This window comes from Heterodontus francisci, chromosome 2, assembly GCF_036365525.1.
Source record: "Heterodontus francisci isolate sHetFra1 chromosome 2, sHetFra1.hap1, whole genome shotgun sequence".
Lineage (NCBI taxonomy): Eukaryota > Metazoa > Chordata > Chondrichthyes > Heterodontiformes > Heterodontidae > Heterodontus > Heterodontus francisci.
The window spans coordinates 6,966,874-6,985,156 of NC_090372.1; the positions used below are offsets into that span (position 1 = coordinate 6,966,874).

The window sequence follows — 18,283 nt, forward strand, 5'->3', positions numbered from 1 at the left end:
GCAACAATGACTCTTTAAAGCTTCTCCTACAGTTAATCAACTACACGCTGGTGGAAATGCTCAAACGTTTATTAATTCAGCTGAGAACCATATAAACTTGGGGCAAAATGGCTTGTGTGTTAGTTTAACTCATTTGGTAGCTTCATCAACACTTGAGTCAGAGGTTTGTGGATTCAAGATCAACATCAGGACTTTAATACGTCCACACTTTAGGACAGTGATCAACTTTTTGCATGCGATGTTAGACAGACGCCCCATCTGCTTACACAGGTGGATTTTAAAAAATCCTATGGCAATATCCAAATAAGAGCAGGAATCCGAGCCAACATGCCTCCCTCAATCAGCATCACCAAAACAGATCAGCTGTTAGTCATCTCATTTGTTATTTGCACAACTTTGCTACTGTCAAATTAGCTGCAGCGTTATCCTATCTAACAATAACTGCATTCAAACATGCATTTATATAGAACCTTTATTGTAGCAAAGGGCACTTCATCGGAGCATTATCAAACATCATTTGGCACCAAGCCACATAAGATGATATTAGTAAAAATGACAAAATATTTTGTTAAAGAGGTGGGTTTTAAGGGGCATCTTAAAAGGAGGCAAGAGAGGTAGAGAGTGGGAAGGTTTAGTAGAGAAATACAGAGCTTAGGGCCTTGGCAGCTGAAGGCAAGGCCGCCAGTTACAGAGAGATAAAAATCAGGGATGCACAAGAGGCCAGAATTGAGGAGGTTGGAGCTCCTGGAGGGTGGTGGGGTTGGAGGAGGTTCCAGAGATGGGGAGGAGCGAGACCACGGATGACGATTTTAAAATCAATGCATTGCTAGAGTGGAAACCAATGTTGGTCAACGAGCACAGGGTGATGGGTGAACGGGACTTGGTATGAGGGCAGCAAAGTTTTGGATGACCTCAAGTTTATGGAGAGTGGAAAATGTGAGGTTGGCCAGGAGAATGTTGGAAATATCAAGTCTAAAGATAACAAGAGGCAGGGGTAAGTGTTACAGCAGCAGCTGAGCTGAGGCAGGACCGGAGTCAGAAACCGTTACAGTGGCGAATGAAGGCGATATCGGTGATGCATTGAATACGTGGTCAGAAGCTCACCTCAGGGTCAAGTGGGAGGTCAAAATAATAATGTATTGGATGATAAACACTCTTGTACACCCGTTAATTCTTTACATTAAATTTAGTTTTTAGCAATGCCCAGTTAGTAAAAGGGATTCCAGTCAGACAGTGTTTTAGCTGATAATGAGAGGCTACAAACTTTATAGTGACTCCTCCAAGGAATAGCTGTGTGATGTGTAGCACCATCCCAATAGTAACAGGTAATGCAGAGGTTATAAAAGGGAGGAACTTAGAACAATCATCATCACTAGGGAAGAAATACTGAGAAAACTATTGGGATTGAAGGCAGACAAATCCCCAGGGACTGATGGCCTACATCCTAGGGTCTTAAAGGAAGTGGCAGTGGAGATAGTGGATCCATTGGTTATGATATTACAAAATTCCGTGAATGCGGGGAAGGTTCCAGTGGATTGGAAAAATGCTAACATAATGCCCTTATTCAAAAAGGGAGGGAGGCAGAAAGTAGGAAACTATAGACCAGTTAGTTTAACATCTGTCGTTGGGAAATTGTTAGAATCAATTATTAAGGAAGTAATAACAGGACATTTAGAAAGTCAAAATGCAATCCATCAGTCAGCATGGTTTTATGAAGGGTAAATTCTGTTTGACTAATTTGCTAGAGTTCTTCGAAGCTGTAACAAGCAAAGTGGATAATGGGGATCCTGTAGATGTAGGTTATCTGGACTTCCAGAAGGCATTTGATAAGGTGCCGCACAAAAGGTTAATACACAAGGTAAGATCACATGGGGTTAGGGGCAATTTATTAGCTTGGATAGAGGATTGGCTAACCAACAGAAAACAGAGAGCCGTGATACATGGGTCCTTTTCTGGTTGGCAAGTTGTAACTAGTGGGGTGCCACAGGGTTCGGTCCTCAGGTCCCAACTATTTACAATCTATATAAATGACTTGGATGCAGGGATAGAAGGTACTATAGCCAAATTTGCAGATAACACTAAAATAGGTGGGATAGTAAGCTGCAATAAAGAAATAAGAAATTTACTTATATTGATAGGTTAGGTGAATGGGCCAAAATTTGGCAGATGGAGTTTAACGTGGATAAGTGTGAGGTTATCCATTTTCGTCGGAAGAATAAAAAGGCAAATTATTGTCTAAATGGAGAGAAACATCACAGTGCTTTGGTGCAGAGGGATCTGGCATGAATCGCAGAAAATTAGTTTGCAGGTGCAGCAGGTAATAAGGAAGGCAAATGGAATTTGGCATTTATTGCTAAAGGAATAGAGTATAAAAGTAGGGAAGTGTTGCTGCAACTGCACAAGGCATTAGTGAGACCGCACCTGGAGTATTGCGTACATTTTGGTCCCCTTACTTGAGGAGGGATGTCGTTGCATTGGAGGCAGTTTTGAGGAGGTTCAATAGATTGATTCCAGAGGTGAGGGGTTTGTCGTATGAAGAGAAATTGAGCAGTTTAGGCCTTTACTCTCCAGAGTTTAGAAGAATGAGAGGGGATCTAATTGAGGCATATGAGATCATTAAGGGGATTGACAAAGTAAACGTAGAGAGGATGTTTCCTCTGGTGGGGCAACATAAAACAAGAAGTCATAGTCTTAGGATAACGGGTAGCAGATTTAAAACAGAGATGTGGAGAAATTACTTCTCTCAAAGGGTCGTGAGTCTGTGGAATTCACTACCCTAGAGTGCGGTGGATGCCGGGACATTGGTTAAATTTGAGGAGATAGACAGATTTTTAATTATAATGGGTTGAAGTGTTATGGAGAACGGGCAGGAAAGTGGAGTTGATGCAGAGATGAAATCAGCCATGAACGTATTGAATGGCGGAGCAGGCTGGAGGGGCTGAATTGCCTACTCCTGCTCTTAGTTATGTTCTTATGTTTCTGAAGAGGGCATTTTTACCCTGCAACTGTCTCCAACTGAATAACTTGACTGGCAGTCCAATCAAGGTGAGGGCCTGAGGGGTGAACCTTATTAAAACAGAACTGAAGTTATGGCCTGAGTGAAAGTCAAGTTCAAAAAGAGAGGCATTGGAATAGATACCTCAGAATTCAACAAGGTTTTGCTAACCAGTGACCCTTTGAACTCAAAGCCCGCGACGTGTTAAATTCTCTAGTCTTGTACAGTAACTGTACAGACTGACACGGAACACAAAAGTCCGAGTGTATCAAGCCTGTGTCCTCAGTACCTTGCTCTATGGCAATGAGGCCTGGACAACGTATGTCAGCCAAGAGCGACGTCTCAATTCATTCCATCTTTGCTGCCTCCGGAGAATACTTGGCATCAGGTGGCAGGACCGTATCTCCAACACAGAAGTCCTCGAGGTGGCCAACATCCCCAGCTTATACACACCACTGAGTCAGCGGCGCTTGAGATGGCTTGGCCATGTGAGCCGCATGGAAGATGGAAGGATCCCCAAAGACACATTGTACAGCGAGCTCGCCACTGGTATCAGACCCACCGGCCGTCCATGTCTCCGCTTTAAAGACGTCTGCAAACGCGACATGAAATCCTGTGACATTGATCACAAGTCGTGGGAGTCAGTTGCCAGCGTTCGCCAGAGCTGGCGGGCAGCCATAAAGGCGGGGCTAAAGTGTGGCGAGTTGAAGAGACTTAGTAGTTGGCAGGAAAAAAGACAGAGGCGCAAGGGGAGAGCCAACTGTGTAACAGCCCCGACAAACAAATTTTTCTGCAGCACCTGTGGTAGAGCCTGTCACTCTAGAATTGGCCTTTATAGCCATTCCGGGCGCTGCTCCACACACCACTGACCACCTCCAGGCGCTTACCCATTGTCTCTCGAGATAAGGAGGCCAAAGAAAAAGTACAGTAAGGATTTCAAAATCTTCCCGTTTGTTAACCTGCATAATGCCAGATTTAGCTTGCAGTAAAATATTTACTTTTAGTTTGACTGCACAGTTGTGGAACACTGTCCCATTAATGACCTCAGTGAGGCCTTAATAAGGAAAGAAAACATACCATTTACCTATTCCTCACTGTTAATTCATTTTTAGAGTATCTAAATTCTAAAAATTGCCTTAAAGACAGGTGAATAGCTTGTTAGTGTTACTGATGGAACATAATTTTTACATGACAGCCCCCATTTTACTTTCATTTTTAATTATTTTTTCTTTTTTACAACCTTTTTTTTGCATTTATTTCATTTCATCTTAGTTTGTTCATTTTGCTTACCCACTGTTTTTTTTTCATGTTTGCACTTGTTGCTGTTCAATATTCAGTCCGTTAACACCTTATCTGTACTAATGCTTTGTCTTTCAACACACCATTAACATATTGTTTTTTTTGCTCCATGACCTTTTGGTCAGCTATGTGGCCTTGTCCAATCTACACCTTCTCCTTTGTTATCTCTTGCCCCATCCCCACCTCACTTGCTTATACCCTGTGACATTTCTAATATTTGTCAGTTCCGAAGAAGGGTCACTGACCCGAAACGTTAACTCTGCTTCTCTTTCCACCCATTTTGCCAGACCTGCTGAGTAGTTCCAGCATTTCTTGTTATTATTTCAGATTTCCAGCATCCGCAGTATTTTGCTTTTATACTTTTTACTCGTATCTTTTCTCCCAGTAAAACTGACAATGAGAGCAACATATGCCTCAAAGAGGCTACTTGTCCTAATATTAATATCAAAATATCACAGTAAAATGACTGCACAATGAGCTCCAGTTACAAATAATTAAATATCAAAGCAGGCACACAATCCTGTTGAGCCTGTTAAAGTACATCAGACTGGACAGAAATGTAACATTTACAGTGTTCCATAGATATGCACAAAGCAAATATACCTCCTCAGCTGTTAGCCAGTGAGCATCCTGCAACAAAAAGTCATTTTATTCACACCACATATAAAACTTACTTGTACAAAGGAATGTCTGGCTCTTTCCCCTCGGTTCTGAGGGTCAGGCAACACTGCTGCAGCTGAGACTTGGGGTCATTCCAATCCTGGTTCAGGATAAACTCCTGCGCCAACATAAAGGAGGGGTCATTAAAAATTAAAACCTGTGCATGTCATTTGAGTTAACTATAGACTTTGTACATTTAATTACTTCATTTAACTGTAACCTTTGTGAACTGAATGTTTCAAATTAAGTCACTAAAGACACAGAGACAATGCATTAACTACAAGTCAGTCCATCACTGACTTCATACCATTATACATACATCTGTCTGGGATTGTAACCACAAAGAATATGACAGGAAAATTAAAAAAACACAACTATATTTTTAGAAAAAGAAAAAGACTTGCATTTCTATAGCATCTAACACAACTTCAAGACATCCCAAAGTGTTTTACTGCCAATGAAGGACTGTTGTAATGTAGGAAATACAGCAGCCAATTTGCACATAGCAAGATCCCATAAACAGCAGTGTGATAATGACCAGAAAATCTGTTTTTCTGTGATGTTGATTGAGGGATAAATATTGGCCAGGACACTGGGGAGAACTCCTCTGCTCTTCTTTCAAAAAAAAGTGTCATGTTTCCATCTACCTGAGAGAGTAGATGGGGCCTTGGGTTAACATCTCATCTGAAAAACTACACCTCTGACAGTGCAGCACTCCCTCAGTATTACACCGGAGTATCAGCCCAAATTTTTATACTCAAGCCCTGGAGTGGGACTTAAACCTGGAAACTCCTATCTCAGAGACAGGAGTGCTACCCACTAAGCCACAGATGACACCTAATGCTGCTTTGCTAGTACTACAGTTACATTCTACTTGTTTAAAATAGTGTCCACAGATGTATATTGGACAGAAGACGTCAGAGGTTCATATTAAAAGCGATACGATAAATGCCAGGTTTACAAAAGCCTAGAAAAGCATGAGTTTATTTCATTTAGTTATAGTTTTGCTTAAAGATGTATGGGTACGGGCCTGAAAAATGCACCACAGTATTATCCAAGAAACAAAGATTTCTACTACAGGAAATGAGGGCACAAAGCATTGAATTTATGAGCAGGAATTTCTGCCCGGTTGCAGGAATTTTCAGCAGAATCGCCAGAAAGAGGGCAAGCTAGTGCAGAATATCGAGGAATTTTAAGTGCAAATTATGTCCAGTGTTAATGGAGTTTCCGTGAACTGTGTGCTGGTATGAAAAACTTTGCACTCGAAGCTAGAACTCCACCCCTCCCCCCCCCCCCCCCCCCCCAACAAAACTGGCCATTCCCCCAGATCAAATTATTCACAATTGGGTGTTTCTACTAATTGTGCCGGTTTGTGGGCCTTCAAGGAAGCTCTTAGAATTAAACCTTTATTTAGGTGCAACATACTAATAGACATGCTCAAAGATTTAAAATGTTTAATTTATTCAGAAACTGATTACACCAATGTAACTGGGATGGTATAGTATTTATAAAGTCATTTTCAGTTGAATAAAATCGGGTTACTCACAGGCAGTGGATTCGACACTGATTAAAAATGCTTAATTTTGGTGATAAACCCACTTTCAGCTGTATCGATCAAACTGCACCAAATTACCACTCTTTAAATACATGATGGAGTAATTTTAAATGCAAATATCTGGGGAAAAAAGTTAGATTCTAAAATGCTGCTCGATTGCGCTGATTCATGGAAGATTTAACATTTGGCGATTATTAAAATGAGTTTATGCAGAAACTTGAGCCAAAAATAAACACTTCTGAAAACTAGTGCAATTTCAAGGCAATTTGCACCCAGATCAGTGACTGTGCCCAAAGTGGAAACACCTAGACAATAAATGTACACTGAAGTGAGGTTACATGCACTCACCTTTAATCGTGGGAAGAAACATACATTCATGAAAGTGCGGACATAGTCCAAATCCTGGTCGATATAAAGTGCAGCAATGAATGCTAAAGAAAAAATTATACTTTAACGTTTAACATTTATTCTCTGTAGTACATATTGAACTTGATCTCATCCATTTGGTACATTACATTAAAAAAAAATATTAAACAGATCTATTCAAAGAAAAAACTCAAAGTTTGGAAAAAGCAGATGAGTTTGAGGATTCTATGCCTTTAAGTTAATGAATACAATCTGTTATTTTACACCTACATTGAGGAATGCCACATTAACAGCAGTGACGGCAAGAGATTTTACATCTCCAGGTTGACAAGAGTGCAAAAGATAAGTAACGTTTTTATTCAGTGTGAATATTTTCACTGTGCTTGTAACTCCATTCCCTCAGTAGCTTAGAAAGACTCTTTTGTGTCAAGCATGCTTTTCCATTCCCCTGGTATTCTGAAATACCCATTCACTTCCTTACAGAGTCCCTGGAAAAGGTTATGTCTGAGGCATCTAACAGCTGGCAACCCAGAAATTCCTCGCTCTCAAACCTTCTTTACGAGCCCCCAACCCCTATCACTCGCTTTCTTCCATATTTGGATGTCAAATTGACAACTAGGGAAAGGGAGACTGTATTGAAATGCACTGAAAAGGGGTGAGAAAAGGAGATTGGGCTGGATTTTAAAACCCCATCGACGCCGGGAATGGTGGTCGGGGGGTGCAATGAAGATCGGTACGGTGGAGGCCCGCCAATGACCCCGACGGCGGCAGGCCCAGTACTGATCTCGCGGCGGCAGCGAGGCCTCGTGGTGCATTAAAAGATGTTAATGCCTACTTACCAATTAGGCTGCAGCGATTCAGCCAACCCGTTCCAATCTTTATTCTGGTGGCCGACAATGCCGCGCCTTCGAATCCCCGTTCAGGGAAACGTGGCGTGACACCTGTGGGGATGGGGGAGGTGATTTTCTCTGTGTGGGAAGGGGGAGTGGGTTACAATGGTCCGGATTGGTCCGGGGGCGGGGGGTTGCTGATGGGAACGGGTAGAGGTCAAAGGTCCCGAACTTCGGGTAGGGGGAAAGGTCAGAATTTCGAGGTAGGTATTCCAGAGGGGAAAAGGGCAGGAATGTTGCGACATGCCATTGGGGAGGGGGTGGCGGGGTTGCAGAATGCATGGTTAGGTTATTTTATTCCATTTTACTAAACTTGACATTACCTGGGCAATCAAATTTAGATGGCACTTGTGCATTGGCGCCAGATGCTGTTGACGGCGACGGCTCACCCACCCCTCCACATCATTACGGAGCGCGGGCGCATGACCATGCAAATGAACCGCCGCGTTTGAAATAGCGGTGGCTCCGTGACGTGGTCCCCATGCACGTGGGCCACATTTTTTATTACGTCCGCCACCTACTTTGGCGGCGGAGTCTTAACATACAGCCCATTGTATCGCTGAGTTTTCATGCGTAGAAGACAGGTGTCAGTACAATACATGTGTCATGCTGGGAGGAGCCTGTTCAGTCTTCTGCAAAATTTATCCCAATCAATTGTAATTCCACAAGTTGGGACACAGGCTCCAGAATTGAGCCATGGCTTTATCCATGGAATAGTAGTGAAAATAAAGCTTTACCATGGAATAGATTCATTAACAAAAAACCTTTACAAATTGTTATACCAAAGGGAGCATGGACTCACATTCTAAAAGGTCAGCGAGGGTCTTAGTGCGTAGTGCCACTGGTCTTTTGGTTTTGTCATTTGTGATGGCAAAGTCCTGCATGCCCAGTTCTTCTGCCACTTTGGCTTGAGTGCGATTGTTGACCAAGGAACTTCGTAACAGCTACAAAGAAAACAGTCGCAGCAGAACATTTTTATTCGCTCATGGGATGTAGACGTCACTGGCTATGCCAGCATTTATTGCCCATCCCTAATTGCTCGAGAAGGTGGTGGTGAGCTGCCCTCTTGAACCGCTGCAGTCCATGTGGTGTAAATAAACATTGAACTTTTTACAGTGACATCATATTTTCTTCACACAATGCAACGTTTTGGATTAAGAAAGAGAAAACACTGAAATAAACTCAGCAGGCCAGGCAGCAACTGTTCCGATGAAAGGTCATCGACCTGAAACGTTCAACTCCTGCTTCCCTCTCCACAGATGCTGCCTGCCTTGCTGAGTATTTCCAGCATTTCTTGGTTCTATTTCTGATTTCCAACATTGGAATTATTTGGCTTTTGTATATCATTTTTGGATGTTACCCTAAAAGGGATCTGAACCTAAGGTATCCTTAAGATTCCAGAACTAGCTAGCAATATGTTCGAAGGATGATGGATTTAGCAGTCATGGGAATTTTATGCTGCTGTTGGTTTGGTTGATATAAATGGTATAAAACTAGTAAGTCTCCTTTGCCTTGTATTTCTTTCAGTTGGGCTTGGACCAAATGACTGAGAAGGGTTACAGCACCATCTCTGGTTAAAGTAAGTACAACGGCCATGCTTTTCCAGGGTTAGATTGTTTTTATCCCAACCTCTTGAGAGACGAGTGTGGAGAGACGAGTGTAAGGGAGTCAAACAGAACTGGGGAAGTAGCAAAAGATTGGAAATAGGCCAATGTGGTGATCATGGTCACAAATGGTAACCAAACAGACACAGGCAACTCCAGACCACTTTGTGTAACTCCAATTCCACGCAAGTAAATGGGACTGATTATCAGGAGTAAACTTGAGGATCATCTGTACAGCAGCAACCCAGTAAACAACAGTCGACAAGGCTGTAGACTGGGACCATCTCATCTGCCCAATCACCGTGATGTCTTTGAGGAAATGACAACCCAGATGGACTGGGGTAAACCTTTAATGATGTTGTGTTCTTATGCCTTCCAAAAAGGCACATAATGAACCTCAACGTGAAAGATTATTAGTGAAGCTTGTGTACGGATAAGAAACTGGCTGAAGCGTAGAAAATAATGAGTATAGAGATTAGAGGGGTAATGTCAGGATGAAGGAGGGAGTACAGTGTAGTGTCTCCTATAGCTCAATCTTGGGAACACTTCTGTCACTAATTTACGTCAATGCAAGTTGGTTAAATGTGTAGATGATACCAAAGTAGCAGCCGCAGTGCAATCGCAGGAAGAAGCCTAGCAACCACAGAATGAGCTAAAAATAAAATATGTAAGTAGGTGATAAAGTATTGGGCATGGCAGGGAATAATGGGAAATATTAATATTTCATGAATGTTAAAACAGCTAAGGATAAAGTTGAAAGTGACCTGTGGATTTTTAGCAGATTCACTATTCATCGGAGAACAGCAACGAATGAAGGCAATGAAATGTTGAACACCATGGCAAATCAGTGGAATGCAAGTTATGTGGAAAGTCTGGGGAAAACGGGATTCTCAGCCTGGAGGTGATCTTATAGAAGTTAGCAAAATAGAAATGGTATGGAAAATCCTCCTTTAACTCACACTCTGGAAGTAGGACAAGGCGGCATTAGTAAAAGATAACTTCAAAAAGAAACAAAAGCCTGCATTTATATAGCACCTTTCATGTCCTTGGGACTTCCCAAAGTGCTTCACAGCCAATGAAATACTTGTGAACTGTTGTAATTTAGGGAAGTGTGACAGCCAAATTGCACACAGGGAGATCCCAAAACAGCAATGAGATAAATGTTTTGCTGATTGAGCGATAAGTGGTGGTCAGGAGTTTGGGAGAACTCTCCTGTTTGGCATCGAATACTGACATGAGATCTTTCATATCAGTGTTTGAGGGGGAAAAGGCAGTCTCGTTATAAGGCCTCAACCTGAAGACTAACAGTGCAACAGCTCCTCAGTACTGCAATAACGTGCCAGCTAGATTATGTGCTCATATCACTGGAGCGGGGCATGAATCGATGTTGATCTGACTCAAAGACAAGAGTTCTACCCGCCGAGTCACGGCTGGAGTTGATTGGGATGGGCATCAGAAGGTTCCCCTTCTCGCAGATAGTGATCAACAACTAGTAAAGTGGTGAAGGCGGAAACTGTGCTATCATTTAATAAACAACTAGAAGGGGGAGCAGTGCAGATTTGCTTTGGATGAATGAATGAATTAAATAAATAAAGAAAAAGACTTGCATTCATATAGCATCTTGCACCACCACAGGACGTCCCAAAGTGCTTTACAGCCAATGAAGTATTTGTTGAAGTGCAGTCACTGTTGTATTGTAGAAAACACAACAGCCAATTTGCACACAGCAAGCTCCCACAAACAGCAATGTGATATTGACCAGATACATTATCTGTTTTAGTGATAATGATTGAGGGATAAACATTGGCCAGGACACCGGGGAGAACTGCCCTATTCTTCTTTATAATAACGCTCTGGGAACCTTTGCATCTACCCGACGGGCAGGTGGAGCCTCAGGTTAACGTCTCACCTGAAAGACGGCATCTTTGACAGTGCAGCACTGCCTCAGTACTACACTGGAGTGTCAGCAGAGATTTTCGTGTTCAAGTCTTGGAGTGGGACTTGAACTCACAAACTTCTAACTCAGAGGCAAGAATGCTACCTACAACTGCCACCTAATGGGCTGAACGGCTTTTCTCCTCTGTAAGTATCTTGGGCCAGAATTCACCGTAACCACTGTTCCTTAGATTTGCCCATGCCGGTTTAATTCTTACGGCCTTTTGCACTGGAAGTTTCTGTTAGTGTGAGATCCAAACAGCGTGACTTCCTTTACAGGGCTCTTCACTGAGCCAAGAAATAGAACTGGTTGGAACAAAGGAGTTTCCGTGTAGTACAGGCTGAGGGGGGCTGGGACACGCAGGTCGTAGATATTATGGCACCACAGGTGAGAGGGTGGAATTACAGTGTGACAAGTTTAAATAGCAAGTTCCCATTATAAATGTTGATATAGGCATAAATAATGGAAGAAGTGTGCCAGAAACATAGCAACAGGAAGCAAAGTTTTGATCACTGGATATGCACACAGATGTAAGATTTATTTAAAATAAAACCAGAAAATGCTGGAAATACTCAGCAGGTTTGACAGCATCTGTGGAGAGAGAAACAGAGTTAACACATATCCCATGAAAAGGTAGGCACACCTTTGACCCATACGGGTTCACAGAGCAACCCCTTGTATTTAAAGTGAGTGGAGTTGAAGAAGAGGTTGTTGAATATGAGGGCAGAGGAGGATAGTGTCTCTCTTTTTATTGCAGATTTCCACCGTCTGCAGCATTTTGCTCTCGTAAAAATGTTTTATGTAGCTTATATTGGAATTTCACATTTTACAATAAAGATTTTTCATTAACCTATTAGCAAAGAATATTTACAAATTATTTAAATACAGCATCCTCTCTAATAGCACATTAATTAAAAAATTGTGACCTTTGTTGAGCATATTAAATACAGTCCCTTACAGACACTTGCTCAGCTCTTAAATAAGGTATTAATTTAACAGGCAATAACCTGTGTGTGGCTCACCGTTAAATGGCCTTCGTGATGGTCAGGAAAGTGTATGAATAAATACTCTGTAGCTACCAACTGCATTATAGAATCACCAAGGAATTCCATCCTCTGATTGTGACCCCTGCAAAAGAGATCAATATTGTTTAAAATCAATGAGTGCCAAGCAAACAACAAATTACATTGAAAAGCACTCAAATTATGTTGGCTCCGTGTAATTACAGAAGCTAAAGAGCTTTACGGCCAAGATCAAAACTGCTTGTTGTGCAAGGACTTCACAACCATTGGAATTCTATTCTCTATATCCCTGATTATGTCCATGAAGCACAGTTTTGTACTGTACAGCTCTGTTCTGAAAAGATCAATTTACTTTACTTAACCTAACATTCCCGGCAAGTGGAGAGAACAGACAAGTGCAGAGGTTAGCAAGCATCTCTGAAGATTCCACTGCGGCCAGTGAGGATTGACTATTTTTGAAGAGTTTACGCTGTTGACCCAACTTGAAATGTCTGTAAGCAAATTATGTGGGCGCATCTAAAAAGGGTTACACTGCAGAATGGTATCAAAGCGCCTCAGGAAGTCTAGTGAAGCTCATGAGCTTTGCCTGTTATCTAGCAAGAGCAGTAACATCCTAACAAAATCCTTCAAAAGACTCTGCAACAAGAAAACCTAAACACTGCAGAGTGAATAATAATTGTCTGCATCATTATCTGCAGAGAAAAATCATGGTCCAATAAATCACTATAACATGTATAGAATAATACAGCAGAGAAGCAGGCCATTTGGCCCACTGAGTCTGCACTGGCTCTGTTGAAGAGTAATCCAGTTAGTCCCACTCCCCTGCTCTTTCCCCATATCCCTGCAATTTTCTTCCTTCAAATTTTCTGGTGTACACACTTGTTGAGTGTCTATCAAAAGCTGGTGTTCTGGCCTATCCCGCACCTCCTGAGACTAGAGGGACTGGCCCCCTCAATGAGGAAAGTGTACCCTGTGCTCTCTGGATTGTGAAAATGTTGTGATATGTGGCCTTTTCTGAGTGATCTATATGATAGCACATGGCTGGAGGACAGAATATTCCTTGTTCCATTCGGCAGCTCATGGTTACCAACCCCTTGCAGATCCTCTCTCGTCAACTTCCATTACTAAAAATCTGTTGGATAACTCGAGTTCAACCATTGTTCTCAGCTTCTATCTATTCCTTTTACATAGCCTGGGGCTACCACGTGTACGTTATGAATTTCTCCACGGTGACTGTAAAAAATTTTTTTATCTCAGATATAGCTCAGTATTGTCTTTTCTGTCACCTAAGACACAGACATGAGAGCAGCAGTCTCTTAGTACAAAACACTGATCACAAACTTAGCACAGAAACTGAACAGCCCACTTCCAGAACAGAAAATTTCAACAGGACAATGCACATGTTTGGTTTAGTTGCCATTGTTAGGGTCAATGTTGGCAGCCACATTAGATGTTACCAGTGTTTCACATTCCAATCTACAAGCGAAGTCGGGGTTTAAACAGTAAAGGTGCATAGCCAGTTTCGTATTGGAGATCCAGTTTGTTCTTTAGGTCAATGCGGACGTGTTTAACCCACAACCCACAACAAAGTCTCCTCCCCCACTCACGTCTTGTTTGAAAAAAAACAACTTTCCGACTTACCTCCCCCCCCCACCCGCCACGGACTGGAAGAATGGACTGTTTAACGGCACACACTTCTGCCAAAATTACTTTACATGGTCAGATAAGAGATGTGCTCTGTGGGCGACCGGACACCTTTCTCTAACGAGACATCTACAGCTCGTCATTTTGGTGGAGAACTAGAGGAAGTTGCTGACGTCAAATGCCAGCCATAGCTGGCAATCTAACTCGGGCCTCTCGAACAAGAAGGTGGGCTATTTTTCCCAATTCTGTATTGTTAACGTATCAAACCGTAATTCCTGCACAAAGTTTCAGCAATGTGTCTGTATAATACCCAACTGTCACCACAGGTAGAAATCAGTGAACTTTTGGAATTCATTTTGATATTATTAAGACTTTTTGACAGCAGAATAAACAATCAGCATTCATCACCTGTGCTATATGCAGTAGCTGAGAATGATTTATTACTTATTTCAATAGAATTACCGAGATATGGAAAATATACTTTCTGATGGATCCAAACCATAAACTAAATTGATTTTTTTCCAAATAAACATGCATAAAGCAGCTCTTCAATTTACTTATTACTTAATGCTTCTGGACTGAGCTTTAACAACATGATTGGAGTTGCCAACATTTAAATCCACAGCTCAAATCACGGCTGAGGGAGGGGAAGTGGGGGGGGGGGGGGCTGGTGGTGGTCTAAGGGAAGGAACCTCACTCTGTATCTGATTAATAAACAGCTGTAAAACGTACACAGGTACTGCAGATGCAGCGCATTGAAACCTCCGGCTTGTAAAACCTTGAATTTTTGTTTGATTTTACGCAATTAAGTGCATCTTAGTTTTTCAAGGCTGGATTTTTTTTTTAATTCAGGCACTGCTTCCCCAATATTGTGTGGCCTTCCCTCCTACTGCCGAGACTACCTATTTATATTGTGGGGCAGTTTCTACAACAGTCAGCTTCCCCCAAACAGCATTGGAGGACATAACTGAAACATGGCTGCTCCAGGGTTAGGATCGGCAATGAAATAAATACAGAAAGTGCTGGAAATACTCAGCAGGTCTGGCAGCTTCTGTGGAGAGAGAAGCAGAGTTAACGTTTCTGGGCAGTGACCTTTCATCAGAACTGGCAAAGGTTAGAAATGTAATAGGTTTTAAGCAAATAAAGTGTGGGTTGGGGGGTGGGGAAAGAGAACAAAAGGGAAGGTGTGTGATAGGGCAGAGGGCCGGAGAGATTAACTGACAAGGAGGTCATGGGGCAAAGGCTAAGAGAATGTGCTAATGACTAATAAAGACAAAGCATTAGTGCACAGGGAGTGTTAATGACAGAATAATGAGCAGCCCTAGCCAAAAGCACAAATGTGAAAAAACCAGTAGACAGGCACATGATAAAAAAAAAAAACAAAATAAAAATAAAAAAGGCACTGTGGTTGACAGGGCCCTCAACCGTGTCCGGCCCATTCTCTGCACCTCTACCGTTACCCCTTCCCCTCCCTCCCAGAACCGTGACAGGGTTCCCCTTGTCCTCACTTTCCACCCCATCAGCCTCCATATCCAAAGGATCATCCTCCGCCATTTCCGCCACCTCCAGCGTGATGCCACTACCAGTCGCATCTTCCCCTCCCTTCCCGTCAGCATTCCGAAGGGATCGCTCCCTCCGCGACACTCTGGTCCACTCCTCCATTACCCCCACCACCTCGTCCCCGTCCCATGGCACCTTCCCCTGCAATCGTAGGAGGTGTAATACCTGCCCATTTACCTCCTCTCTCCTCACTATCCCAGGCCCCAAACACTCCTTTCAGGTGAAGCAGCGATTTACTTGTACTTCTTTCAATGTAGTATACTATATTCGCTGCTCACAATGTGGTCTCCTCTACATTGGGGAGACCAAGCGCAGACTGGGTGACCGCTTTGCGGAACATCTCCGCTCAGTCCACAAGCAGGACCCCGAGCTTCCAGTTGCTTGCCATTTCAACACTCTCCCCTGCTCTCATGCTCACATCTCTGTCCTGGGATTGCTGCAGTGTTCCAGCGAACATCGACGCAAGCTCGAGGGACAGCATCTCATCTACCGATTGGGCACACTACAGCCTGCCGGACTGAACATTGAGTTCAATAATTTCAGAGCATGACAGCCCCCCATTTTACTTTCATTTTTAGTTATTTTTTCTTCCTTTTTTTTTTACATTCTTTTTTACATTTTTTACAACCTTTTTTTGCATTTATTTCATTTCATCTTAGTTTGTTCAATTTGCTTACCCACTGTTTTTTTCAGGTTTGCACTTGCTGCTGTTCAATATTCAGTGTATTTACACCTAATCTGTACTAATGCTTTGTCTTTCAACACACCATTAACATATTGTTTGCCTTTGCTCCATGACCTTTTGGCCAGTTATGTGGCCTGGTCCAATCTGCACCTTCTCCTTTGTTATCTCTTGCCCCACCCCCGCCTCACTTGCTTATAACCTGTGACATTTTTAATATTTGTCAGTTCGGAAGAAGGGTCACTGACCCGAAACGTTAACTCTGCTTCTCTTTCCACAGATGCTGCCAGACCTGCTGAGTGGTTCCAGCATTTCTTGTTTTTATTAAAAATAAAAAAGGGCCAGTCATGCTCTGAAATTATTGGACTCAATGTTCAGTCCAGTAGGCTGTAGCATGCAATTATTTCAGCAATTAAATACTCTGGCCTAGAAATGCAATGACTGGTTGTAAGGCTTGCTGTGTAAAAGAGCCATTCCTCACCGCCATTAATTCTTTTGCTAATTACCTTAAATCTATGTCCTCTGTTACTGACCCATCTGCCACTGGAAACAGTTTCTCCTTATTCATGATTTTGAACACCTCTGTTAAATGTCCCCTTAACCTTCTCTGCTCCAAGAAGAACAACTCCAGCTTCTCCAGTCTCTCCACACAACTGAAGTCCCTCAGCCCATGTACCATTCTAGGAAATTTCCTCAGCAATCTCTCCAAGGCTTTGACATCCTTCCCAAAGTGTGACCTCCAGAATTGTGCACACTACAGCAGCTGGGGCCTAACCAGTACTTTATAAAGGTTTAGCATATATAAAGAATTCAGCCACTGAACAGGAGAATGATGTTTAAACTGTTTCCTCGGCTTTTTGCACACACGATGATAAAAGTGCAGAATGCACTCACTGGGTTGAATTTTATCAGCTGTCGAAGGACAGGCAGGGAGGCCGAAGGTGGGTGGGGGGTATCCATAAAAATGGTGAGGGAAGGCAGGAGTGGAGTGCCTGTTGCCCTCCGATGCCACTGAATCTTGTCAGTGGTGGGCATGGTCGAGAATGGCCTTCTCACCCAGGGGCCATTTGTGGCCCTTAAGTGGCTCAGTCGAACCAGGCGGCCTCTTTGTGGGCTGGTGGGGGGGTCTCTCCTGCTTCGGTAATCTATGGCCCACAGATTGCCCCTCAGCAGCAAAGGCCTCCGCTGCGCCAACACCCGCCCCCTGCCCTCAACAACCGACCCTCCCCACCCCTCACCGGGACCTGCCTGGCTGGCCCTGGAGGATCCGCCCCCATTAACCTGCTTCTGAGGCCAGCGTCCATGTTGTCACTTCTCGCTGGGTGCAGGCCCGGCAGTGGCGGCCGCTCCTGGTGGGAGCTGCTGGGACTGCCGAGCTGCCGGACCCTCTGACTGGGACAGGGACCCCGGTACCAGGCACTTAACTGCCTGAGTGCTGTAAAATGCGGCCGGGGGTCCCTCAAACAGCCGAGGTGGTGTTCTGCTTGCCTTTCTGACCCAGCGTCGGGACCCCCGCTGCCTCCATAAAATTCAGCCCTTTCATCCAAGTCGTACACCTGTTTTGTGTGGGTTATTTCTTTCATTAAAAAAAAAACAAATAGCTTTTCAGATTTCCAAAGTTATTTTCTATGACAGTAACCCAGGTGCCCCAAAGACTCCTTCCAGGTGAAATAGCGATTTGCTTGTACTTCTCTCAATTTAGTATACTCTATTCGCTGCTCACGTTGTAGTCTCCTCTACACTGGGGAGTCCTTCTTGTCTTGAGAGACAATGGGTAAGCGCCTGGAGGTGGTCAGTGGTTTGTGGAGCAGTGCCTGGAGTGGCTATAAAGGTGACAGACTCTTCCACAGGTGCTGAATAAAAAATTGGTTGTCGGGGCTGTTACACAGTTGGCTCTCCCCTTGCGCTTCTGTCTTTTTTCCTGCCAACTGCTAAGTCTCTTCGACTCGTCACACTTTCGCCCCACTGGGGAGGCCACACACAGATTAAGTGACTGCTTTGCGGAACACTTCTGTTCAGTCTGCAAGTGTGACCCCGAGCATCCAGTCGCCTGTCATTTTAATCCACATC

General features: G+C 43.3%; 1 protein-coding gene across 2 annotated transcripts in view; it reads right to left on the minus strand.

Annotated features, from left to right (window-relative positions):
- drosha (drosha ribonuclease III) overlaps positions 1-18,283 on the minus strand; it is a 138,588-nt gene that overhangs the window by 22,710 nt on the left and 97,595 nt on the right. For both annotated transcript variants that reach the window (XM_068053778.1, XM_068053768.1), the window contains exons 26-29: positions 12,328-12,433; positions 8,568-8,709; positions 6,858-6,940; positions 4,969-5,072 (exon numbers count right to left, since the gene is read on the minus strand). In XM_068053778.1, the coding sequence (XP_067909879.1) occupies positions 4,969-5,072; positions 6,858-6,940; positions 8,568-8,709; positions 12,328-12,433 (435 nt within the window). The remainder of the gene's footprint in view (positions 1-4,968; positions 5,073-6,857; positions 6,941-8,567; positions 8,710-12,327; positions 12,434-18,283) is intronic.